This window comes from Chiloscyllium punctatum, chromosome 6 (genome assembly GCF_047496795.1).
Source record: "Chiloscyllium punctatum isolate Juve2018m chromosome 6, sChiPun1.3, whole genome shotgun sequence".
NCBI lineage: Eukaryota > Metazoa > Chordata > Chondrichthyes > Orectolobiformes > Hemiscylliidae > Chiloscyllium > Chiloscyllium punctatum.
In genome coordinates, this window is record NC_092744.1 from 51,855,000 (window position 1) to 51,881,708 (window position 26,709).

General features: G+C 40.4%; 1 protein-coding gene across 1 annotated transcript in view; it reads left to right on the top strand.

Moving 5' to 3' along the window:
- lekr1 (Leucine-, glutamate- and lysine-rich protein 1) overlaps window positions 1-26,709 on the top strand; it is a 221,953-nt gene that overhangs the window by 160,564 nt on the left and 34,680 nt on the right. The window contains exons 8-10 of the mRNA XM_072572657.1: window positions 8,966-9,047; window positions 23,037-23,114; window positions 23,989-24,192. Coding sequence (XP_072428758.1) covers window positions 8,966-9,047; window positions 23,037-23,114; window positions 23,989-24,192 — 364 coding nt within the window. The remainder of the gene's footprint in view (window positions 1-8,965; window positions 9,048-23,036; window positions 23,115-23,988; window positions 24,193-26,709) is intronic.

Sequence of the window (26,709 nt, forward strand, 5' to 3'; positions counted from 1 at the left end):
AATAGGGACTCTGGATTATTGGTTTAGTGACATTACCATAATGCTGCAGCCTCCCCTAAATATGGTTTGTCATCATGATCCCAAAGGATGAAATTGTGTTAATGGGCAACACCACTGCTAGGCGGAGTATTGCAGTCTACATGTGTGAAAGGTGGGAGTGATGTGCCTGACTGAATGTGACAAAACTAACTTTTTTGCATCGATATTTATTTCAAGCCAGAAACAAGTAACTGACCATAACAATTTAATATATTAAATTCTAAACTAGTTGCAGAAACACATAGCAACAATTATAATCTGTCAATACATATTTTGCAAATCAACATTCTGGTGACTGCTAAATAGATTGTTCTTGATACAGGTGCATTGTGACATTCATAATTATGCAGTATTCTTTTCATTGAAACCAAGATCTATTCTGCCAAATAAATTTTACAAACTGAGAACATTGAGGATAGGAGTTGGGAGGTCATGTTGCGGCTGTACAGAGCATTGGTTAGGCCACTTTTGGAATATTGCATGCAATTCTGGTCTCCCTTCTGTTGGAAGGATGTTGTGAAACTTGAAAGGGTTCAGAGAAGAATTACAAGGATGTTGCCAGGGTTGGAGAATATGAGCTATAGGGAGAAGCTGAATAGGGTTGGGCTGTTTTCCCTGGAGCATCGGAGGCTTAGGGGTGACCTTATAGAGGTTTATAAAAGAGGGGCATGGATAGGATAAATAGACAAAAGTTTTTCACCTGGGGTTGGGGGGAGTCCAGAACTAGAGGGCATAGGTTTAAAGTGAGACAGGAAAGGTATAAAAGGGACCTAAGGGGCAACTGTTTCATGCAGAGGATGGTGCATATATAGAATGAGCTACCAGAGGAAGTGGTGGAGGCTGGTACAATTACAGCATTTAAAAGTCACCTGAATGGGTATACGAATAGGAATGGTTTAGAGGAATACAGGCTAAGTGCCAGCAAATGGGATTAGATTAGGTTAAGATATCTGGTCAACATGGATGAATTGGACTGAAGGGTTTATTTCCGTGCTGTACATCTCTATGACTCTATGACTATAATTGCTGCTGAATTGTCACAGATCTCATGAGTACAGTCGGTTCTGCTGTGACGTGCGATTCTTCAACGCAAATTGACTATAATGCAATTGAAGAATTTAGACCATTATATGCAGAATGTGAACTTTCCTTACCTGTACTGATGATTCTGGTCCCATTGGTTTAAATGGTGCTGCTATTACACAATTTTCTTATAATGCAGGATCGCACAAGAACAGAACTATTGCATTATATCAGTACAGACTGCTGTTTAAAATTTGATATATTGCTAGCAACTGCACATGCCCAGATGGTTCTCAGAGGCCATTTTTACTCTAGGTATATTCACTCCATTTTCCAAAATACTTTGAAACAGTGTGAAGTTGTAAGATCTATAATTTATGCTATGTATGGATCTTGAACTACTGAGGTAATGATCATATTTTTAAAATAATTTAGTTCTCAGACATGAGATAAGCCATTTGTTTTGAAGTCTTATAGTGCTGGCAACTGTTTAAAGTGGGAAATGGTTTTGCAAGTCCATCAGTTTGGCTGGTATTGTGAAATTGATTTACTTCGAAGCAAGTCATGGCAATAATAAAAACTGCCTAACACTGTACTAGTGCTTCTGGCCCTGGAACTAATTCAGTTATTCTGTCTGCACAGCTGTTTGGCATTTAGACCAAATATGTCATATGCAAAATATTATTGAAATCCTCAGTCAGACCAGGGCAACTTGCCCTGCTACTAGGATCCAGTTCAGAGTTTGCAAATAAGACTTTGATCAAGTACTGGTTTTCAGGTCAAGGCCAATATCGCCCTAGTAACAAGTTTATATGTTTACATATTACCAAGACTGGTTGTATTATTTGATAACCCACAAGATGTTCTGGCTGCTCATTTCAAAGTAGCAGAATATTTTCAAAGCAGAATAGACAAAAGTGTAAAGTAAAATTGCTATACATACATTGCAAATACAGTTATTTGTGTATTTTATCTTGGAACCAGAAAATATATTTTTGAAATGTTTTATGCTGGAAATAGCAGGGCAGTGGTCACAATCTTACACTCTCCCTTAGATATGGGAATAATGCCAGAGGATTAAAGCGTTAAAAAGGTTGCATCCCTATTTGTAAAAGGTAGGGTGATGAACCTAGCCTTGAATTTTTGTGAAATTGACAATCTCCAAAATTGTGACAGTGTCCTGATCCTGGAGTTCCACCTCTGAATCTGTCACTCACTGTTCTCATTGGAGAGAAGAGAACAGGAATGGGCTTCAATTTCCACATCAACGGTATACAGAAGAAGCTGCGAATGTAAAAACACAGGCATCTTCCCTCCTACAATATATTTCTGATCCTGGTTTTTGGAATACAACTTGTAGACCTAACATTTTTAGAAGATCACAACATACCTAAATTTGTTGGAGAGGTAGGGTGCATTCTTGGAGAGGTAAGGAATTCATTTAGGTATATCTGGGGACCACCTTTTAAAAAGGCCATATTCTCTTTGGGAGAGGTAACATGCCTTTTGATGGTAGTCAAGTGCCCTTTAAGTTTGTTAAAAGTAGATTAGAATTTGCATAAAAAGTGTATATACACAGTGGTTAGAAATATCCAGAATACAATTGAAAAAGAAGTATCACCAGTTATGTAGACACACAGATATTAAAACATTTAAAAATAAAGATTCATATAGAGTTAACCATGAAAGACTCCTTCACACCTAGCAGGAAGAGAAATATCTAAAAAGAATAACATGAGGCAACACATGTAAATGCTACTAACTAAAATAGAGCTCAGAACAGACAACAATAACATGTAAACAATAGTTTAATTACCAGAACAGAGGCCTGGAGAGATACATGGCAATATCACAATTGGGTGTGAAACGAAAAAGTTAATTGCAGAAGAAATATTGGGACCATCTAGCTGATAAAAATGCTTATCACATGAATGCTATTAGAAATCAGGATAAAACCTTGCTCACGAAGACAAAGAAATGAAACATTTCACAAAGATTTATTTCCAGGGATTTATTAACAACCAGGGAGCACCGAAAGAAGTATGAACCATCACAAACAAATTATCTAGATAAAGCTCCCAGTTTTACGAAAGAAGCTTCACCAATAATTAAAGAACGATAAAGCTTTGCATGAAAATAGGCAGAACCGATACAGTAGGAGTCAAAATAATATTAAAAACAACCCTTCCACTGAAATTTAACTAATATTAGAAACCCTCAGATAGTACTTTTCAAAAGATATTTTTTCTCACAAGACAAAGATTCCTTGCTTATTCAGGGCTTTAAGGTAAAATGGTGCTTCAAACCCTGTTCTTAGATATTGTCAGATATTCTATTTGATACTGTTACATGTTATATTCTTAGCTATTCTTAGTTATTGCTAAGGTTTTGTGATATTTTTGAGTCATTATAAAATTGATCAAACTGAATTCTATTGAATTTGTTATCACATCTTTTCATGGTTTTAGCATAATCCTGTTGTTTACTTAAACATTTAACCTGCGCCACACCTCCTCCCTCACCTCCATCCAAGGCCCCAAAGGAGCCTTCCACATCCATCAAAGTTTTACCTGCACATCCACCAATATCATTTATTGTATCCGTTGCTCCCGATGCGGTCTACTCTACATTGGGGAGACTGGACGCCTCCTAGCAGAGCACTTTAGGGAATATCTCCGGGACCCCTGATCCAATCAACCCGACTGCCCTGTGGCCCAACATTTCAACTCCCCCTCCCACTCTGCTGAGGACATGCAGGTCCTGGGCCTCCTCCACCGCCGCTCCCTCACCACCCGATGCCTGGAGGAAGAACACCTCATCTTCCACCTTGGAACACTTCAACCCCAGGGCATCAATGTGGACTTCACCAGTTTCCTCATTTCCCCTTCCCCCACCTCACCCCAGTTCCAACCTTCCAGCTCAGCACCGTCCCCAAGACCTGTCCTACCTGCCTATCTTCCTTTCCACCTATCCACTCCACCCTCCTCTCTGACCTATCATCTTCATCTCCACCCCCATTCACCCATTGTAATCTTTGCTACATTCCCCCACCCTCTTCTCTGACTTATCATCTCCATCCCCACCCCCATTCACCTATTGTACTCTATGCTACTTTCTCCCCCAGCCCCACTCCCCTCTCATTTATCTCTGCACTCTACAGGCACCCTGCCTCTATTCCTGATGAAGGGCTTTTGCCCGAAACGTTGATTTTCCTGCTCCTGGGATGTTGCCTGACATACTGTGCTTTTCCAGCACCACTAATCTAGACTTTGGTTTCCAGCATCTGCAGTCCTTGTTTTACTTAAACTGATAAATTTCTGATAATGAAATTGTAAAACTAGTATATAATTGCATTTACATTTTTCTGTTACAACTGAAATTAACCCTAATCACAGAGTAAAATATCTGGAAAGTTTATAATAGAGCTAGGGCTTATTAAAGCATAAGCCATTCATCAAGAATGAGACTTGTGGGCGAAGGGGGCTGAGGGATAAATGGGAGGGAAGTGGGGCTAGGAAGAAGATAGCTGGGAATGCGATAAGTCTGAAGAGCTTCAGGGGCGAGGAGATGACCTGGGGGGTGCAGTGAGAGAAAGACTCACTGAGATCCTTCTAGAAGGAGGAGGAGAACTTTTTCAAGGTAGACTGAGGAAGAGGCTTCACAGTAAGGTTATAATCAACTAGGAGAAAGTGAGGACTGCAGATGCTGGAGATCAGACTCGTAAAGTGTGGTGCTGGAAAAGCATAGCTGGTCAGGCAGCATCTGAGGAGCAGGAGAATTGACGTTTTAGGCATAATCCCTTCATCTGGAATGAGGCTTGTGGGCCAAGGGGGCTGAGAGATAAATGGGAGGGGGGTAGGGCCCCCTCCCATTTATCTCACAGCCCCAGCCCCAACCCCCTCCTATTTATCTCCCAGCTCCCTTGGCCCACAAGCCTCATTCCTGATGAAGGACTTATGCTTGAAACATCGATTCTCCTGCTCCTTGGTTGCTGCCTGACCAGCTGTGCTTTTCCAGCACCACATTCTTCCTTTTTCCTAGGGCTTATTAAATTAAGCAGGCTATTTGGAAGATGGTGACAGTCTTGGGCAGCTTTGTCTCCTATAGGTTGGTTCTTCAAATCTTATGAACTCAAAACTTTAAATGTTGTGAAATTAACTTGCTTTACCTCAGCAGATACAAACTTTTAGCTAAGTTGGGCAGTTGGACAGGAAGGTCTGAGGGGACACATAATAAATTTATTGACAAATGGAATTTATTGATACAAGATTGGCCATGTGACAGAAAATAAAAGTAAGCAATTAGTTTTTAGACTGGAAGGAAGCTTACATTTGTTTCTCCCCACCACATGTTGGTGTTAAGCCTGTTGCATGTTTTACTATGTGTCCAAGGTGAAGAACTGTTCAAAGAAAAAAAATGAACATTGCTTGGACCATAGGATCTTGGAAGGTGGGGACAGGGAGTTGAAGGTGATAAGAGGAAAGATGTACTGGCAAAATTGTGGTGTGCATACTCAAAGAGAAACAAAGAAAAATAGATGGGACTCCCAACAGCATACATCTCTACACTATTATGGTCATCAGAATTTATCACTGCTGGCTCCCTAACCTCTGAATCCCCGAGTTCTCTGGACTCCCAGGTCCTCTGGTGCAATTTACTTTATTTCATATGAAGTGGCCACCTTGCACCTCCTTTTCCTCACATTATCCTGACTTGTGCACATCCCTCACCCTTGTATTGCATTGTGCTATCCCTTCTGTTTAGATCTTGTAATTTCCTTTCCCTATCTTTACATATGGATTATGCTTTCCTCTCTTTGTCTTCCTCCACATCAGCACCTTTTGCAAAAATGGCAGCAATTTTGCAAAGCTTGATGTTGCATCTGCTGATGTCACCAAATGAGAGGAGTCTTGCACATCATAAGACAACTCAAAAGCTGGAATTTAGTCTCCAATGCCATTTTCATTTTGTTATCTACTGATGATCTGGACTTGTGCCTAGATGGCATAATTTTGAAGTTTGAAATTGGACAAAAGTATGAAAATGTGAGTTTGCAAAGAAGAATGGAAGTAAAACAAAATGGACTAAATACTTCAATTTTAAATGCAGTACAAGAACTGGGAGACCTGAAGGTTCACATAAACAAGTCTTTGAATGCGGCAGGACAAGTTGAGGATGTTAAAAATGTGTGACAAACTCTTGGCTTTATCAATATAGGCATAGACAGTGATGACCACAGCAAGTTGGGTTGAGGATGGGTAAATGATTCTAACAACGTGCAATTATGGGGTCAAGCATCGGGAGCATGAAAGGAACTGGGCATGGAGATGCCCACTTGTGGGAATGGAATCAGAATGTTTGGTTGAAAAAAGCCAGAATGCCTATCCCAGCTAAGAAATAGTCCTGGAAAGGCACTTAATCTTCTTTTGCCTCCCTTCAGCTACTGAACTTTCTAAGACTGGAAACCTGATGGGCCAGGGATAATTTTGAAACTCAAATAAAATTTGACTCTTTGACATATTCTAATGATCTCCAGAAAACAGTTTTGTTGATATACTTTGGATTGCAGTCTTGTTTCCAATTTTACCATTTTTATCCCTGATCAGCCTTCCCTTCACCATGATGTCATTTGTGAATTCATTTTACCCATGAAGTACAACAAGGAAGTTGCGCTAAATGTTTCTTAATTATCAGGCATCAACTGACATATTTTGTTTAATTTTGGGCATTGCACCTAAGGAAGAATATCTAAACCTTGGCAATGGTGCAGAGAAAATTTACCAAAATGATACCAGATATGAGGGACTTCAATTATGTCCCAAAGTATAGAAGCTTAAATTGTTCTCCCTACAGCAGTGAAAGTTAAAATGAGGTTTAATAGAGCTATTCAAAATCTTGAGGGAATTTGAGAGAAAAGCTAGGAAAATCTGTACCCATGCATAAGTGAGCTGGTGACCAGAGGTCACAGATTTAAAATATTTGATATAACAATTAAGGGAATGTGAGATTTGTTTTAAAGTATCTCATGATTGTTTTCTGGAATGTACTACATGTAGGGGAAAGATTACTTGAAATGGAAACATTTGTAAGGCTGTGGGAAGGGACGAGGGGAGTGGGACTAACTGAACAGTTCCATTAAAGAACTGGCTGAACCATGCCTTATTATTTCATGTTGATACAGTTTTACTGATGTGTTACCTTGAAATTTAATTCCCCTCTAGGAGCTGGCCAGTGTGCTCGGATATAATAGGGCAGAAAGTTCAGAAGCATCTGTCACTTCCCAGACTCATACCAGATGTGAAGAATCCAGGACAGTCTTTAAGCCTGGAGGTCAATTGAGACCCTTAGGTGACCATTTTAAAGGCCACTTAAGGGCACCAACCAACTCTCACTGGCACTAAAACAGCAGTTACAGGAGACATGCCATGTGGACAAGCTGCCAAGTAAACTCTGATGGACATACCAACAGTTTGACGGGTTGAGAGCAATTTTCCTGCTGAGGCACTCAGTGTGCGCTAAAAGGATCCACCATCAACAGGGGCTAAATCTGTGAAAAGACCTTCTCCTGTCCTTTATATTAACTTCATTCCTCCCCTTTCTGTCTAAATGACTCCAGTGAGCCTACCCACAAAGCTGTGTTTCTAAGACTCAAGTGACAATCCTTCTATGAGGCTGACGTTAGTACTAGCAGAGACCATCGCAACCATTGGGTGCTGCTAATACTGAAGTGCTGTTGGCCTCTGATTGGAAACAGTCTGTTCATACATACTGTTTCTATTCATAGGTGGATTGAAACAAATTTCATACTGGATGTCAATCAAACTTTGTGTTCTGGAGTCTATTGGAGAATGCCTAGTTATACAACCAAAGTAGCAGGGAGGTCGCAAAAATATATTTTTAAAAATACATTTCCTCAAAGTACAAGGTGGCCTTGATAAGATGGGCCAGTGGGCCAAGGAGGGGCCGATGCAGTTTAATTTGAATAAACTTGAGGTGCTGGATTTTCGAAAGGCAAATCAGGGCAGGACTTATACACTTGATGGTAAGGTCCTGGGGAATGTTGCTGAACAAAGAGATCTTGGAGTACAGGATAATTGTTCCTTAAAAATGGAGTTACAGGTAGACAAGATAGTGAAGAAGGCATTTGATATGCTTGCCTTTATTGGTTAGTGCATTGAATATAGAAGTTTTGAGGTCATATTGCGGTTATACAGGATATTAGTTAGGGCACTTCTGGAATACTGTGTTCAATTCTGGTCTTCCTGCCATAGGAAGGATGTTGTGAAACTTGAAAGGGTTCAGAAATTATTTATAAGGATGTTGCCAGGTTTGGAGGGTTTGAACTAAAGGGAGAGACTAATAGACAGGGGCTATTTGCCCTGGAGCATCAGAAGCTAAGGGGTGATCTTATAGTGGTTTATAAAATTGTGAGGGGCATGGATAGGGTGAATATACAAGGTGTTTTCCCTGGGATGGGGGAGTCCAGAACTAGAGGGCATAGATTTAAGGTGAGAGGGGAAAGATTTAAAAGGGACCTAAGGGGCAACTTTTTGACACAGAGGGTGGGGCTTGTATGGAATAAGCTGCCAGACGAGGTAGTGGAGGCTGGTACAGTTACAACTTTAAAAGGCATCTGGATGAGTATATGAATAGGAAGGATTTAGAGGGATTTGGGCCAAATGCTGGTAAATGGGATGAAATTAATTTAGGATATCTGGTCAGCACGGACGAGTTAGACTGAATGGTCTGTTTCCATGAAGTACAGCTCTATGATTCTGTGACTGTACAGCTTTAAGATGTGAACTGGAAACACGTGACGGATATGATTGTGTTTGAACTCTGCTTATATCCTTCTAGTTGTATTAATAATGGTGTTAAAATTGCCATTTATTGATCCTAACAGATCTCGAAAACCAGCTTATGATTCAGCAGCTTAATTTCCAAAAGGTTACAGAAGAATTGGAACACTGCAAAGAGTTGTTACTGTGAGTAAACAACTTGCATCTTAAATAGGATAGCCATGCATTTATTAAGATGTTTATGGATAACATTATCTTCTAATCAACTAATAATAATGTGGAATTTGTATACCTACCTCAAGCAAGCATAGATTTTTTGTTTCAGCAAACAGAAGTTTGAGAAAAGGAATGGTTTAGATTTTTTCTTTGCAATTAATAGAGCCAGACACACTGGACTGAATCTTATGATATTTTGTCATGTGGAGTTTAGTGGAATGATTCTCATCATGAGACCAAGTAATTTTTCTTGCCATATGCAGTAATAAGCATTTCAGCCCTTCAGGCAATGAACACATCCAATTTCTGCAACATTTTACCATGTGCTGTTTTTGGAACAACTCACAATCACTGGAGATCGCATATTTAAAAGGCCAAAGTGTACCCAGGCAAACACTGGCAGTTTGAAATTCTTTTTCCCCCAGAATCCCCAGTGGAGGCCATGAGACCAGATCATGCTATACTGGTCCAAGATTGTTACCAGGGTTAGAGCAGTCTCAACCACCAGGAGAAATTTCCAGTATTGTAGGAAGATGGTGAACGTCTTTCTCTACTCCATCAGCGTATGTAGTGCCTCCGTCTCTATGATACCTCATACTCGCTCTGTCTCTGCTATTGGACCCATGTCCCACCAAGGCCCATGCTCTAACACTCTTACTAATGTATGCAACATCTTTTTTGTTCACTGTCACCCACCCCAACCTATAACACCACTTTTGTCTGCCCTTCGCACAGCCTACTCACTAAGAAAGCATCCCACCTGCACCAACCATTATTATCTTCTGTAATTCTTCCCTTTCTGTCATTGCAGATACAAAACATTGTATAATAGGTCAGAAGGAGTCAATATGAATGGTATGCTGTCACTCATTTGGCTCCTCACCATTATGAGGAGAGGATCCTGACTCTGATCGTCCTGATCTAGTCTTGGTGTTAGATGCTGCCCTTAACCTACGCTCCTGGGATCTCCAGAGCAAAGGCTGTCCTAACTGACTGGACTGAGTGCTGCTTACAAACATGGCGGGCTTCCTTGCTCTCCTTTGAAAAAATGTTCCAGTAACCACACAATTGAGCACAGTCAAGCAACAATTTCAGTGCTGGTACAATATCATGTAAACAGACCATGCATCCCATGGAATGGTTAATCGATTCAAGCAGCTTATTTCTTTGGATATCCAGTACAGTTAGAGGATAGAGTAGACTCAATCAGCCCAGCCATACTCAACCCCAAAGCAATGTCTATTGTTAAATATGATGCTGTGATTGGGCAGAATTTGGTGAACAATTCTGTATGCACTAACAGCTAGATTAACAATAAACACAAAATAATCAGTCTCGCTCATTATTTATCATTGTTCCAAGCAAAATAAATTAATATGCAAAAACCTGTTCACTGCAAACAGGTTCACTGCGCCTTTCTTGAATTAACCAGTAGTTTTTGGAGCGAACAGTTCTTTCCCAATAGCTTTCTCCAAGGCATTCTTGTGTTTGTTCTGAGAAGTACAAACTTCTGAGAAGAATGTAGATGCTAAAGATCTGAAACAAAAGAAATTACTGGAGCAATTTAAAAGAAATGGCAGCATCAACACTGAAGAGAAAGCACAGTTAACACTTTGAGTGCAGTTCCCTTCTTCAGAAGATGTTTCTCTCACAATTTCAGTTTTGTTTCAGATGAAAACTGGGTTTGAGGAGTCATCTGAAAGACTGCACCTCTGATAATGCAATACCATTTCAGTCCTGCACTGAATTGTCAGTTCAGAATGTGTACTCAATTCCAAGAATGGAACATGACCATAATACCTCCTGATTCATGGCCAGGTTTTACACATTCTATTTAGTCATGTGGCATAAACTCAACCATCATGCTGTCTTTAATTTTGTTATGTGGCACTACAAATGTAAGAGGAATCAATAGCATGATAACACAAGCTATCTGTTATTCTGTTTCTAAACCACCCTGAACCCCACGATTAGATTCCAGGCTGTAACTTCCTGTCAAGGTGAAAGGGAAGGCTGGTAGGTATAGGGAATGCTGGCTGACTAAAGAAATTGAGGGTTTGGTTCAGAAAAAGAAGGAAGCATATGTCAGGTATAGACAAAATAGATCGAATGATTCCTTAGAAGAGTATAAAGGAAGTAGGAGTATACTTAAGAGGGAAATCAGGAGGGCAAAACGGGGACATGAGATAGCTTTGGCAAATAGAATTAAGGAGAATCCAAAAGGTTTTTACAAATATATTAAGGACAAAGGGTAACTAGGGAGAGAATAGGGCCCCTCAAAGATCAGCAAGGCGGCCTTTGTGTGGAGCCACAGAAAATGGGGGAGATACTAAATGAATATTTTGCAAAAGTATTTACTGTGGAAAAGGATATGGAAGATATAGACTGTAGGGAAATAGATGGTGACATCTTGTAAAATGTCCAGATATACAGAGGAGAAGTGCTAGATGTCTTGAAATGGGTAAAGGTGGATAAATCCCCAGGACCTGATCAGGTGTACCCGAAAACTCTGTGGAAAGCTAGAGAAGTGATTGTTGGGCCTCTTGCTGAGATATTTGTATCATCGATAGTCACAGGTGAGGTGCCGGAAGACTGGAGGTTGGCAAACGTGATGCCACTGTTTAAGAAGGGTGGTAAAGACAAGCCAGGGAACTATAGACTGGTGAGCCTGACCTCGGTGGTGGGCAAGTTGTTGGAGGGAATCCTGAGGGACAGGATGTACATGTATTTGGAAAGGCAAAGACTGATTCGGGATAGTCAACATGGCTTTGTGCATGGGAAACCATGGTTCACAAACTTGATTGAGTTTTTTGAAGAAGTAACAAAGAAGATTGATGAGGGCAGAGCTGTATATGTGATCCATATGGACTTCAGTAAGGTGTTCGGACAAGGTTCCCTATGGGAGACTGATTAACAAGGTTAGATCTCATGGAATACAGGGAGAACTAGCCATTTGGATACAGAACTGGCTCAAAGGTAAAAGACAGAGGGTGGTGGTGGAGGGTTGTTTTTCAGACTGGAGGCCTGTGACCAGTGGAGTGCCACAAGGATCGGAGCTGGGCCCTTTAATTTTTGTCATTTACATAAATGATTTGGATGCGAGCAAAAGAGGTACTGTTAGTAAGTTTTCAGATGACACCAGAATTGCAGGTGGATAGCGAAGAGGGTTACCTCAGATTACAACAGGGTCTGGACCAGATGGGCCAATGGGCTGAGAAGTGCAGATGGAGTTTAATTCAGATAAATGCGAGGTGCTGCATTTTGGGAAAGCAAATCTTAGCAGGACTTATACACTTAATGGTAAGGCCCTAGGGAGTGTTGCTGAACAAAGAGACCTTGGAGTGCCGGTTCATCGCTCTTTGAAAGTGGAGTCACAGGTAGATAGGATAGTGAAGAAGGCGTTTGATATGCTTTCCTTTGTTGGTCAGAGTATTGAGTACAGGAGTTGTGAGGTCATGTTGTGGCAGTACAGGACATTGGTTGGGCCACTTTTGGAATATTGTGTGCATTTCTGGTCTCCTTGTGAAACTTGAAAGGGTTCAGAAAAGATTTACAAGGACGTTGCCAGTGTTGGAGGATTTGAGCTACAGGGAGAGGCTGAACAGGCTGGGGCTGTTTTCCTTGGAGCATCGGAGGCTGAGGGGTGACCTTATCGAGGTTTATAAAATTATGAGGGGCATGGATAGGATAAATAGGAAAAGTCTTTTCCCTGGGGTCGGGGAGTCCAGAACTAGAGGGCATAGATTTAATGTGAGAGGGGAAAGATATGAAAGAGACCTAAGAGGCAACGTTTTCACGCAGAGGGTGGTCCGTGTATGGAATGAGCTGTCAGAGGATGTGGTGGAGGCTGGTACAATTGCATCATTTAAGAGGCATTTGGATGGGTATGTGAATAGGAAGGGTTTGGAGGGATATGGGCCAGGTGCTGGCAGGTGGGACTAGATTGGGTTGGAATATCTGGTCGGCATGGACGGGTTGGACCGAAGGGTCTGTTTCCATGCTGTACTTCTCTATGACTCTATGGCAAGCTTCTAATTATGTATCCACTTGATAACCAAAATGAAAAACAGAAAAGTTCTGCTTCTTGTGGTCGACGTTCCTAGAAAATGATTGCAGCTCATTTTGTTGAGTAGTTTTGTCTTGTTCCATCACATTCAGTGGTTATGACAGCTGGAAGAATCCAAGAAATATTATGCCCCCCAGCATTGACTTTTGGAATCATGATTTTTCTTGTATTTGTTTAACGTTCGCTCTAAATATCTCTTGGAGTGCAAAAGTGATTTATTTCAGTACATGGTCCCCTTTTATGTATGGCTGTGCACACAAGGTTACTTAAAGGGAGCAACTTTCGCATGGCTTGCATAGCACTTTTGGATTGCCACATAAGCACTTGTTATGACATGGAGACAGACAGCCAAGTCAAATCAGCCTCCCTCCCTCTGTATTCATAACATAGTAAAATGATCTGCAAAATTGACCCAATGGTTCTAACTAGACTTTTTGAATCATCAATACCACATTTTCTGAATTACAAAACTACACACCAGGTTTTTAATGTTCGCAAAAGATTAAAAATGTATTAATAATGTAGTAGATTTATCAAAACAAAGTTAAACCACAAGGTAATCTAATTAATATCTATGATTTAAACCCAATATTTCTTGATTTTAGCTCCCCCCCCCCCCCCCACCAACCCCACACACACGTAGACAGACAGAAAAACAGACACAGTTAAGGAATAAATAAATAGAGAAAAATAATTGAGATGTAGTATCTTCAACATATAGGATTACATCTTGTATAGTTTCTGACAACTCTGATGCACAGAAATATCTTCCAGTAGGCTCCAAGAAATATTCATTTAATTCTTAAGACTGAGATTCTATTCTCTGTATTCTCAGTAAGTTGATAATAAGAGGACAAGAGGGACCCATCAAACCTCTGTCCCGTAGCTTTTGTAGACACAATATTTCTGACTTAAACATAGTTCAAAAACCATTTCAAACTTTGTTTTTTTTTTGTTAGATGGGTTGTCTCCCTATGATGCTCTATTTACTATTCAAACATCTACCATCTGTTATAGAATGATACCTCTCTGCAGTTGAAGCGTCTTTAGAGCACTTTTTTAAAAAATCAGCTCACAATTAACATATATGCGTGGCCTCAAAAGCAATCAACAGCTTGTTTGTTCTCTTTTTTTAACGCAAGCTGCTGTCAACAATCCAGAGGTAAACTTTCAACTGTCAGATCAGAGTTTACAGCTCCAAACAAAAAATGATAAAAAGAATAAAGTAATGAAAAACCAGGAAGATTTCAAATACATGCACCTGGGTATCATACAGGGAATGCATTTTTTTCTCTCCAACATTCATATTTCCTCTCAATATGTTGCAGGAGTGACATTGATTTAATTCTTACTGTTCTTGACTCACTCATTTATTTATATACCAAATATTGCATAATGTATTCCAGAGAGATTGATCACCAAGTGACTTTGTTGCACAATCAAGTTATTTCACAGGAACAGACTGTAATATTACTGTAATAATCATGCTAACTGCTGTAATTTAAACTATTAGATTGAGTGATAATGGATTCTTGTTACTTTTAGTAGTATTTAAACAAATCTAATCCTTATCCCTTATTCCTTTTCAATCTATGGATTAATAAAGTGGGCAATTGAGAAGCCACTAGTTGATACTTTAAGAAGCTTTTTCGATGGCCATCTGGATTGCTAAACCTGTATCAAGTTAACACAGCATTTTACCTTTTATTCCTTGTGCAAATGGCATCAGTTGCATTGGACTGAATCTTATGTTTTTTGACTAAGTCTCAATTTCATCAAGTGACATAGAATTTTTCTCCATGAGACCTGATGAGATCTTGTGCTGTGCTTTACCAAATTTGCCTAATTATCTACCTGCATGCACCTATTGTGCTTCCTCACCTGATTCTAGCCCCATTCTACCACGCACTATACTTGGAACAACTGGCTACTGCTATGATATCTTGGAATCTTCAGAAGGCCAAATAGCACAGCCCTGTGCAATTCCTGATCTTTGCCCCAGCATAGCAAACAAGGAAACCTGACACCTCACTTTGTGAACAGGAACCTGGTAGCCCTGGAGAGCCTGCAGGATTGGCAGTGAAGGCCACAACACTCGATCATGGTCTGAAGTTGTTACCCAGGTCAGTGCAGTCCCAACCATCTGGAGGAAAGCATCGTAATATAAGAAGAAGATGAATGACGTTCTCCACTTGGCCAACGTAACTGCCAATCTTTTCTCTTCAATACCTTACACTTACTCTATCCGTGCCGACGCTCATGCTCTATCTATCACGCTGACTATTGCCTGCACCATCTTCCCTCACTTGTTGTCCTTCACACATTCCTGCTCTCTCGCTTGGGACGCTCCTCCCCACCCCATACAAAAAGTCACAACCGTGCTGCCCACTTTCATGTTCGTTAATACTTGTCTCTCTCATTCCACAAGTAAAACACCTCACAACAGGGCAGAATGTGGCAATGGAATCTGCTACATTGGTGGAGGTGATGTCAATGCGGGAGGCCCAGGAGTGAAAGGTGTTGCCTGAGGTGACTTTGTTGTTGACTGGATTTGGTTCTGCTGGTGGAAGGGCATCATGGCGACATTATTGAGGTGCGCCCAGCAGCGAGAGATGCAACTCTGACATTGGTGGGTATTACGCACGCAGCAGAGAGGTGGTGGTGGAACAGAATCAGCCCAGTGGTGAAAGATGGCACCTGAAGAGTGGCAACGTCAGTGTTAGTTGGATTTCATATAGACAGGAATGAGGTGATGAAGAAAGGTTGGCAGTGCAGACTTGCTGACGCTGAGCTAGCTCAGAATTGATTGACTCTCTTTAAACTATATCTTTCTATTTTTTTCTTATTTTAAACTATTCAAAATGGCGCTGGATCATGGCAACAGTGAAAAAGCTTTTAACTGTATTTAATTGTCAATAATTGGATTTAATTAGGCAACGAAGGATTGTCCAGAACTTCTCAGAAGCCAAAAGACTATGCCATGTTCTTCGCAGCCTGCAACACATTATCAATGAGGATGAGCACCTCGCCAAGACCTTCTCCGCATCTCCACTTCTCATCTTTAAACAACTACCAAACCTCAAACAGGTCATTGTTCGCAGCAAACTGCCTGGTCTTCAAGACAATACCATACAACCCTGTCATGGCAGATGCTGCAAGACCTGTCAGAGTGTTGACACGGATACCACCTTTACATGTGGGGACACCACCCACCATGTACGCAGCAGGCACTCATGTGAATCAGCCAATGTTGTCTATCTCATATACTGCAGGCAAGGATGCCCTGAGGCACGATACATTGGCGAGACCGAGAAGAGGCTACAGCAACAGATGAATGGACACCACACGACAATTACCAGCCAGGCGTGTTCCCTCCCAGGTGGAGAGCACTTCAGTGGTTCAGGACATTCAGCCTCAGACCTTCGGGTGACCATCCTCCAAGGCAGACTTTGGGATGAGCAACAGCACAGAGTGGCCAAGCAGAGGCTGATAGCCAAGTTCGGTACCCATGGAGATGGCCTGAATTGGGACCTTGGATTCATGTCACACTACAGGTGACCCCACTGCACTACACACTGTCTCACACCCACCCACATGCATGTGTGCGCGCACACACACACACACAAGTTCGTGGGGTGAATTTGTACTTGCAGAATTGCATTTTATTTTACTCAAAAGCTGCATGAATCCATGTAAGATTCTGTAAATCCCTTTTTTAGAAATAAAATCAGTCTGAACATTGGGGCACAGATGGACAGACTTTAACCTCACACCTTCAATGTATTATCTGAGCTGACATGGCACCTATATTGTTAAAGTTCACATATGAAAGAACTGAAACCAACATGGTCATTCTAAAAGATGGGAGGCTTAACAAACAATCCAGGTCTTTTTCAATATATCATTTCAGTTGCATCACACTGTAAACTTTTGCTATAACTTCTGTCTTACAGTCTTATACTTCACAACCACCTGATGAAGGAGCAGTGCTCTGAAAGCTAGTGTTTCCAATAAACCTGTTGGACTATAACCTGGTGTTGTACAATTTTTAATCTCCTATAGACTGCCTTACAATGTAATGAAACAAGAAGAAAGCGAAGTGACAATTTTTATGTAACATATTTGTAATTGCGCTCGATCTACTTAGGTGAAAGCTGTGGGCTCAAGTTTTACATCGCTATAACTAGTCTTCAGTTTTTGACGAGAACTTTCTTAGTCATTGTGATTTATGCTGATATTAGGTTTAATGTTTACGTAATCTACATTAAAAAGTTGTAAATAACTGCAGTAGACCACAAAATACCAAAGTCAGAGAGGTATTTGATTAAGTATTCCTTTTCATGTTATGTGTATTTATTTGAAGGAGAGCGGAGTGATTATTGTATTCTGATGAATCGTGAGAACATAGATTAGGAGCTCATTTATCACATTGTTATTCACAGGATATTGCTGAATGCAAGTTGGCAATCATTTTTCTCTTTAGAACATCAATTACTATATGCCTGGATCAGAGCTATATAAATAAAAGTCATTCCTTCAGACCACCTCAAAGGCTTAGCCATTTTTCACTGTTCTTCTTCACCCACATGCTTCTTCTGCACAACACCCCCTCTGGCAATTTTCTGACATATGCGTTGGCATTTTGTTTTGTTAATACCTGTGTTGTTTGATATAAACTGTTATTTGATCGATTTTTTTTCTGAATTTCCACCTTAGTCTGGACAAAGTTTCAATAATTATCAGTCCCCTTCTGAAGATTCTAACACCATTAGACGTCAAGGAGTGTTGCTTAGATTGACTGTTATTTGAAATGGTTGTTGCCTGGCATTTGTATGGCATGAATTTTACTTATCACTTTTCAACCCAAGCCTGGATATTGCCCAGATCATGGTGCATTTGAACATGGACTGCTTCTTTTATGAATGTATGCAAAAATCACACAACACCATGTTATAGTCCAACAGGCTTATTTGGAAGTACAAGCTATCGGAGTATTGCACCTTTGTCAGGTAGCTAGTGGAGCAGGATTGTTTAGGTTTGTTTAGTATATTGCATCAGTCGTATGACACTATGATTTTTTGCTATAAACTCTGTGTTGTATGATCCAGCTCCACTATCTACCTGATGAAGGAACAGCACTCCAAACGCTCGTACTTCCAAATAAACCTATTGGACTGTAACCTGGTGTAGTGTGATTTTTCAACCTTGTCCACCCCAATCCAATACCATCACCTCCACATCATTTATGAATGGTGCTGAATATTATGCAATCAAAGGCGAGTATCCCCACTCCTGACTTCAAGGTAGAGAGAAGGTCACTGATGAAGCAGTTGAAGATGATTGTACCAAGACTCTATCCTGAGGAACACCTGCAGATATGTACTAGAGCTGAGATGATTGACCTCCAACAACCACATCCATCCTCCTATGTGCCAGATATAACACCTTCCACCAGAATGCTTGTTCACTGATTGTCATTGATGCCATACTCAGTTGAATGCTGTCTTGATGTCAAAGGCTGTTACTGTCGTCTCACCTCTGGAATTCAGCTTTTTTGTTCATATTTGAGTCAAGGTTGAAATAAGGTCAAAAGCTGAGTGGACCTGGCAGAACCCAAACTGGCATCACTGAGCAGGCTGTTGCTGAGCAAGTGCTGCTTAATGGCACTGTTGATAACACCTTCCATCACTTTACTGATGATCGATAGTAGGCTGATGGGCTGATAATTATTGAGGAGATGTCAGTGTTGCAACTATATTGGAACAGCTTGGCCCGGAGAGCAGCAAGTTATGGAGTGCAAGTCTTCAGTACTATTGCCAGAATGTCGTGACGGCCCTTGGCCTATGCAGCATTCAATGCCTCCGACTATTTCTCGATATCATGTGGAGTGAATGAAATTAGCTGAAGACTGGTATCTGTAATGCTGAGGACTACTGGAGGAGCCCAGGATGGATCATCATTTGACACTTCTGGCTGAAGATTGTTGTGAATGTTTCAGTCTTATCTTTTGCACTGATGTGCTAGTCTATTTCATCATTGGGAATGAGGGTGTTTGTGGCATTTCCTCCTCTGGTGTATTGCTTAATTGGCCAACACCATTCATGACTGGATGTGACAGGACTGCAGAGTTTGGATCAGATCCATTGGTTGTGGCATTGCTTAACTCATCAGCTTGAAACTTCCCTTTTAAATATTGCTGGTGCTGCTCCTGGCATGCCCTCCTACATTCTCCATTGAAATGGGGTTACTGTCCTAGCTTGATGGTAATGGTTGAGTGAGGGGTATGCCAATCCATGAGGTTGCAGATTGTGCTGGAATACAATTTTCCTACTGTTGATAGCCCCAGGAGTTGATTCTAGGGGAAGGCCTGCTGGTTGCCTCACTGTATGATTTTCTTGTGTTTTGACGGGTTCCACAAAAAGAAATAGATCCGAACACCTCAACAATATTCTATCTATTGTACCTGTTACTCACATTAAAAACATTAAAGCCTAAAGTATGTAGAGCTTAAAATTGCTCAGAAAGCCTTCAGAACATAAACTCAAACTAACATGGACTCATGATAAAAGCCTGCTTTCAGAGTGAGAAAAAGTGGGATACACATTACTTAGAGTCTGAACAACATGCTGTAGATGAAAAAGGCAATGTAAAGCAGATGTCTTTTAGTTGGATCCTTGCTCTTAAAAGCACTTTTAGCAGATCTGTTTACAAGTCACTGCTTCTCTACATCAGATATACAGGAGAAGGAATAGAGGACTGCATACATCTGTCTGCACAAGAGAAAGGATAGTGAAATACACTGATGAGGATCTTGATGTAAGTTGAGGAGCTGGAAGACATTAGCGTTGACAAAAATCTTCGTAAAAAAAGAGACTGATTATTTTTAAAGTAACACCAGAAAATAAATCACTGAAACTAAGAATAAATATTCTGCTTTATTAAAAATTTACAAATTTCTGCCTGATTTGCACCAAACCATCTTTAGCTCATAGAGTTGTAGAGTCATAGAGATGTACAGCACGGAAATAGACCCTTCGGTCCAACACATCCCAACTCAATCTAGTTCCGTCTACCAGCACCCGGCCCATATCCCTCCAAACTCCTATTCATATACCCATTTACCTTTTAAATGTTGTAATTGTTCTAGCCTCCACTATTTCCTCTGGCAGCCCATTCCACACACGCACCACCCTCTGCACGAAATGTTTGCCCCTTAGGTCTCTTTTATATCTTTCCCCTCTCACCCTAAACCTATCCCCGTTAGTTCTGGACTCCCCCACCCCACGGAAAAGATCTTGTCTATTTATCCAATCCATGCCCCACATAATTTTATAAACCTCTATAAGGTCACCTCTCAGCCTCCGACGCTGCAGGGAAAACAGCCCCAGTGTAATTCAACCTCTCCCTGTAGCTCAAATCCTCCAACCCTGGCAACATCCTTGTAAATCTTTTCTGAACCCTTTCAAGTTTCACAACATCCTTCCGATAGGAAGGAGATCAGAGTTGCATGCAATATTCCAAAAGTGGCCTAACCAATGTCCTGTACTGCCACAACATGACCTCACAACTCCTGTACTCAATGCTCTTAACAATAAAGGAAAACATACCAGACGCCTTCTTCACTGTCCTATCCACCTGTGACTCTACTTTCAAGAAGCTATGAACATGCACTCCAAGGTGTCTTTGTTCAGTAACACTGTCTAGAACCTGACCATTAAGTGTATAAGTCCTGCTAAGATTTGCTTTTTCAAAATGCAGCACCTCGCATTTATTTAAATGAAGCTCAATCTGCCACCCGTGAGCCCATTGGCTCATCTGATGAAGGTCCCGTTGTAATCCAAGGTAACCTTCTTCGCTGTCCATTACACCTCCAAGTTTCATGTCATCTGCAAAATTACTAACTATACCTCTTAAGCTCACATCCAAATAATTTGTATAAATGACAAAAAGTCGTGGACCCAGCACCAATCCGTGTGGCACTCCACTGGTCACAGGCCTCCAGTCTGAAAAATAACCCTCCACCACCACCCTCTATCTTCTACCTTTGAGCCAGTTCTATATCCAAATGGCTAGTTCTAAGAATTTCCCACACTTAACGCTTTTACAGTTTGCATAAAATTGATGCATTTCGACATTAATTGCACATTGAATTTGCAAGAGAAAGTTAAGTCATTAAGTTATTAGTGTAAGTATTACAAGAATTACTTACATTATCAGTGTAAATATTTTAATAACATTATTGTTAATAATAACCAACAAATCTCTTCAGCTCATAAATTAAGTATTTTTGGAAAGAAATGTTAGAAAGGCTGCCACCACAACTTCAGGGGGCTCACTTACCACTCATGCAGGTACAATGTCCGTGCTATCATTGTTGGCAATGCTGAAGTTAGCTGCTTGCATCAAAGAATAGAACCAATAAAAGGGATTATTTTGAAATATTTTAAATTAATTCAGTTCAAATCCTGGGATTGCAAAACTAATACAACCTCACTCCAACACTTGTCAGGCCTGTTCCTGTTCCTCCACCCACTGCCTCTATGCTGCTCACTGCCTTGATTCTTCGCTGTTTGCCATTCTCTAAGCAGAACAGTCAGGAGAGTAATGAATGGAACAGTGACTGAAGCAGCAGGCAGGGCAGTGAGAGAGGCAGTCAGCAGAGCGGAAAGTGGTATGGCAACTATAGTAGCAAGTGAGATGGGCAAGCAGCGCAGTAAATGGAGTAACCAAAAGGATAGCATGCAAGTGCAGCAAGTAGACTGCAAAGTGAGGTTGTGAGCACAGCAGTGACTAAAGCAGTGAACAGAGTGGCAAATGGGATGAATGAACAGAACAGTGAGTGGGGTGGTGAATACCGCAGCAAGTGGAATGCCAAATGGAGTTGTCAACCACCTGATGAAGGAGCAGTGCTCCGAAAGCTAGTGATTCCAGATAAACCTGTTGGACTATAACCTGGTGTTGTGTGATGTTTAACTATTATTTATCCAATTGTTCTCTAATATCCACATAGCCCTTTTCTCTTCTACAATGTTATTTCCTCACATTTTCAGCAAGTCTGGAAGTGTTTTTAAAAAATATTACAACTTTAATTCTCACTGATGGGAACATGGCAGAATGCCATTCTTCTATTGTCAATACCACAATTCATTAACATAGAATACAGTTGGGTATAAATACTTTATTTTGAACATATTCTGTTCTGATATTAACAGTGTGCAGTTGCATGAATTGCTGTGACTAGCTTTCTTCTGACAATTTGAAGAAATTCAAGTACCTTCAATTGATGATATACCTATTAAATACAAATGAAAATTCATTGTTCATATAATCAACCTGTTGCCTAAGCATTCAGTGTTTGCTCAATGTTTTTTATTTTGCAATTTTAGATGCATCACTTTGTATTTGTGTTGCTTCAGTTGGAGCTGGTCTACAGGTACAATATAGCAACCAAAACATGCATTTACACAATATCTTTAATATGGTAAAATATCCCAGGATAGAAGTATAAAAAAGAAATGTATACCAAGCCACACAGGAGAAATTAAGAGGCATGATTAAACATTAGTTCAATGAGTTACATTTTATGTCATGCCTTAAAGGAAGTGAAAGAGTAGGAAAAGTGAAGACAAAGGAATTCCAGACCTTATGGCATTGACCAGGTGACCAGGCAAAGGAACTGGGGTAGCAGAGGAGGTCTAAGCTAGAGAAGAGCAGAATTTTCAGTGAATCATGCCAGCTCTGACTGCAACCCCAACTGTTGAAAAAGATTGCCTTCTCTCCTTTTTGATTCTTGCTGCCAGCAAAAGTTACCCTCTAGTCTCTAATTTTGGTGTTTATGTAACAAAGAATGGATATTGGAAAATGTAATCATTGTTGCTTTTATAACTACATAGGAATCAATCAAGGGAAGTGGAAGATCTTCTCTCAAAGCTAACAAAACTGGAGTATGTACATAATGAGAGGGAATCCAGGTAAGTAATAGGTTTTCATTTGTTGTGGTTCTGTTTGCCGAGCTGGGAATTTGTGTTGCAGACGTTTCGTCCCCTGTCTAGGTGACATCCTCAGTGCTTGGGAGCCTCCTGTGAAGCGCTTCTGTGATGTTTCCTCCGGCATTTATAGTGGTTTGTCTCTGCCGCTTCCGGTTGTCAGTTCCAGCTGTCCATTGCAGTGGTCGGTATATTGGGTCCAGATCGATGTGCTTATTGATTGAATCTGGGGATGAGTGCCATGCCTCTAGGAATTCCCTGGCTGTTCTCTGTTTGGCTTGTCCTATAATAGTAGTGTTGTCCCAGTCGAACTCCTGTTGCTTGTCATCTGCATGTGTGGCTACTAAGGATAGCTGGTCGTGTTGTTTCGTGGCTAGTTGGTGTTCATGGATGCAGATCGTTAGCTGTCTTCCTGTTTGTCCTATGTAGTGTTTTGTGCAGTCTTTGCATGGGATTTTGTACTCTACATTGGTTTTGCTCATGCTGGGTATTGAGTCCTTCGTTCTGGTGAGTTATTGTCTGAGAGTGGCTGTTGGTTTGTGTGCTGTTATGAGTCCTAGTGGTCGGAGTAGTCTGGCTGTCAGTTCGGAAATGCTCTTGATGTATGGTAATGTGGCTAGTCCTTTGGGTTGCGGCATGTCCTCGTTCCGTTGTCTTTCCCTTAGGCATCTGTTGATGAAATTGCACGGGTATCCGTTTTTGGCGAATACATTGTAGAGGTGTTCTTCTTCCTCTTTTTGCAGCTCTGGTGTACTGCAGTGTGTTGTGGCCCTTTTGATCAGGTTTTCATTTTCTGTTGTACACTATTACTATTATAGGCAGATTATTTCAGTTACGGAAATTCTTTATATTATCACAGATATTGTAAAGAGATTGAAGAAAAAGAGAAACAATGGCTACGTTGTGAACAAAAGTGTAAGAGTTTAGAAGAACAGCTAGAAATCAAAGTTCGCCAGGAGTCAAAACTACAAGACCGATCATCAGTCTCTCAAAATGAAATACTGACTCTAAAAACTGCCCTAAGTCAAGCAGAAGAGAAGCTGGAAGCATTGAAACAAGAAAGGTAACAGTCAAATGATGTTGCTCTTTTAGAAAATATTTTTGAAATAAAGAACATTTATATCATGACCTATCTCTCTTCCCATGCAAACAACATCAGTGGTGGTATTTCCCCTCCTCCCCTAGCATCTCTGTATTCTCAACTATGATAATCTAAATTCAATTCATTTGTCTTTTATCCAACTGCCTATCATAAAACTTCTTTTAAGGTCCATGAAATCCATGTGATTTAGATTTTCCTATCGAGGCCACAAAATGGCATGCCTAAACTTAGGTAACATGGAATCAGATTTTCATCTTGCAGGCAGCAATAGCCAGTTAGGCTATGTTCTTGATTCAGTCTGAACTCTGATTTGGCAGCACTCACCCATGCTATCTTTATGCTGGAATAGTAGTAGGGCTGATGTTGCCTGATGCAGGCCTGAGATGGTAAGAGAGGTTAGTAGATTCCAACATAGCTGGGTTAAAAGGCCCGCCTATACGATCTGGGGCATAGTTGTGGAGATGAGGACCCTTACCCTCAGCTCTTATTCCCCTGGCTTCCAATTACACCCCTTGTTCTCCATACCCCTTCCAAATTCACTGTATACCCTATGACCCCATGCCTCTTCATGCCAATCATTCCTATACCTCATCTTAATCCTCTCTTAACCAAGTCACCCATAGTTCCCTCAATGCCCATATGCACTCAGCCAGAAGCCACTGTTTCCAGATTTCATGAGCCCTATGATAACAACAGGGAGCCTTTGATATGTTCCTAAAACTGTCAAACAAATAGTAATTCACAAACTATTTTTTAAAAAAATTAGGATCTCATAAAATTATTAAATATGTATGCATAGTAACCTTGACAGCTGGGCTAAATCCATTAGTGAATCTTGAAGCTTAGCCAATCATTTATAACAATATTATATTGCACAAATGTAAACCACCAGAGCTGAATATGTTAAAGTCTTCAAAATTATTTGAAGAATACATTAATCTGTGCAAGCTTTTGAAACATTCAAATGATCTAAGATGAAATTAAATCAAATTATTATAGCACTGAAGATAACTAACACAGCCAAATCTGAATTTCAATATTGTAAATACAAAAGGACATTCTATCCAATAAATAATGTGCCCTGGCATCTGAATATTTTTCTACTTTCACATTGCTGGCCAATTTAATAGTCATTTATCTTTTAAGGACAAAGTCCTATCATCAATCACTGCAATATAAGCATATTTAATTTTCATACAATATTTAATTATGCCTGTCAAAAATATCTCGATTCTAGAGCAATATTCCTCCATGGCTCATGACAGCTTTGAGTTGATGTACACTGTTGCTTTAGAAAATTGGCCCAAGTCCATCAAAATTACAGGGATTCTGAGATTCTCAATTGCCATGCATTCTTAAGATTGCTAGTTCATGCTGGGTGTCTTTATACTGCATCCCTCAGGATTGCAGGTGGTTCGAATCTCAGAATTAGGTCCTAAACATCATTTTAAAGCATCCCTGTCATGGATTGGTCCCAGACTGGTTCGAGAAAGTCTAGCCTGTATTGGCAATTTGTACTGACTAGCTAGAAAGTATTTAACTGGGGTGACATGATGTCTCAGTGATTGATAGTGCTGCCTCACAGCGTCAGACCTGGGTTTGATCTCTGCCTCGGGCAACTGGCTGTGTGGAGTTTGTGCATTCTCCCCATGCCTGCATGTTTTTGCTCTGGTTTGCTCTCACAATCCAAAGATGTGCAGGTTAGGTGAATTACCATGCTAAATTGTCTATAGTAGGAATGTGTAGGTTAGGTGCATTAGTCGGGGTAAATGCAGAGTATTAGGATACTGGGTGGGTTACTCTTCAAGGGGCAGTGTGGACTTGTTGAGCTGAAGGGCCTGTTTCCACACTATTGGGAATCTATGGTTTACTTTGTCTGAATCTATTTTTTTTGTTTTCATCTACTTCATCTACAGTATCCATTCTTAACTGCTTTTGCCCATTATTCTTCTGCCAAAAATATTATGATCCCTATCTTTTTATTTTCCACTCATGTTCAGTTGCAGCCAAGTGATATAACTGCTATCAGCTTTTCTTCATATTTGTCGCATAACTGTTTCTAATTCCCAAATTCATTTCCTATATTCTAAATGTTTCAATATCTGCATTTTATCTACTTTAGTTATGATGCCAGTATGATCGTAATACTGGACAAGTCAATCTGAGAGTGAAATCTGGCTCGATAGATCATAAGTTTCTTTTTTGCTGTTTGGTTACCATGAACAGTCACTGAACATATTCCTGCAAGGGTGTCAATGTTCTTTTAACAATAAAAGCAAGATAATTAGACACAAGAAAAACAAACTTTGTATAAGGCAATTTCACAAAATCTTAATACAAGCAACAAAACCAAAGATTCAGCTTTTTTCCCCAGCAATACCCTGTGCAGATACTCAATCCCAGTGAAATATCACTCTTATCTTAACTTTAAGATTGTTTATTCAACTAATTCTTTCCAGGTTTGTTGGCCTAGCAACA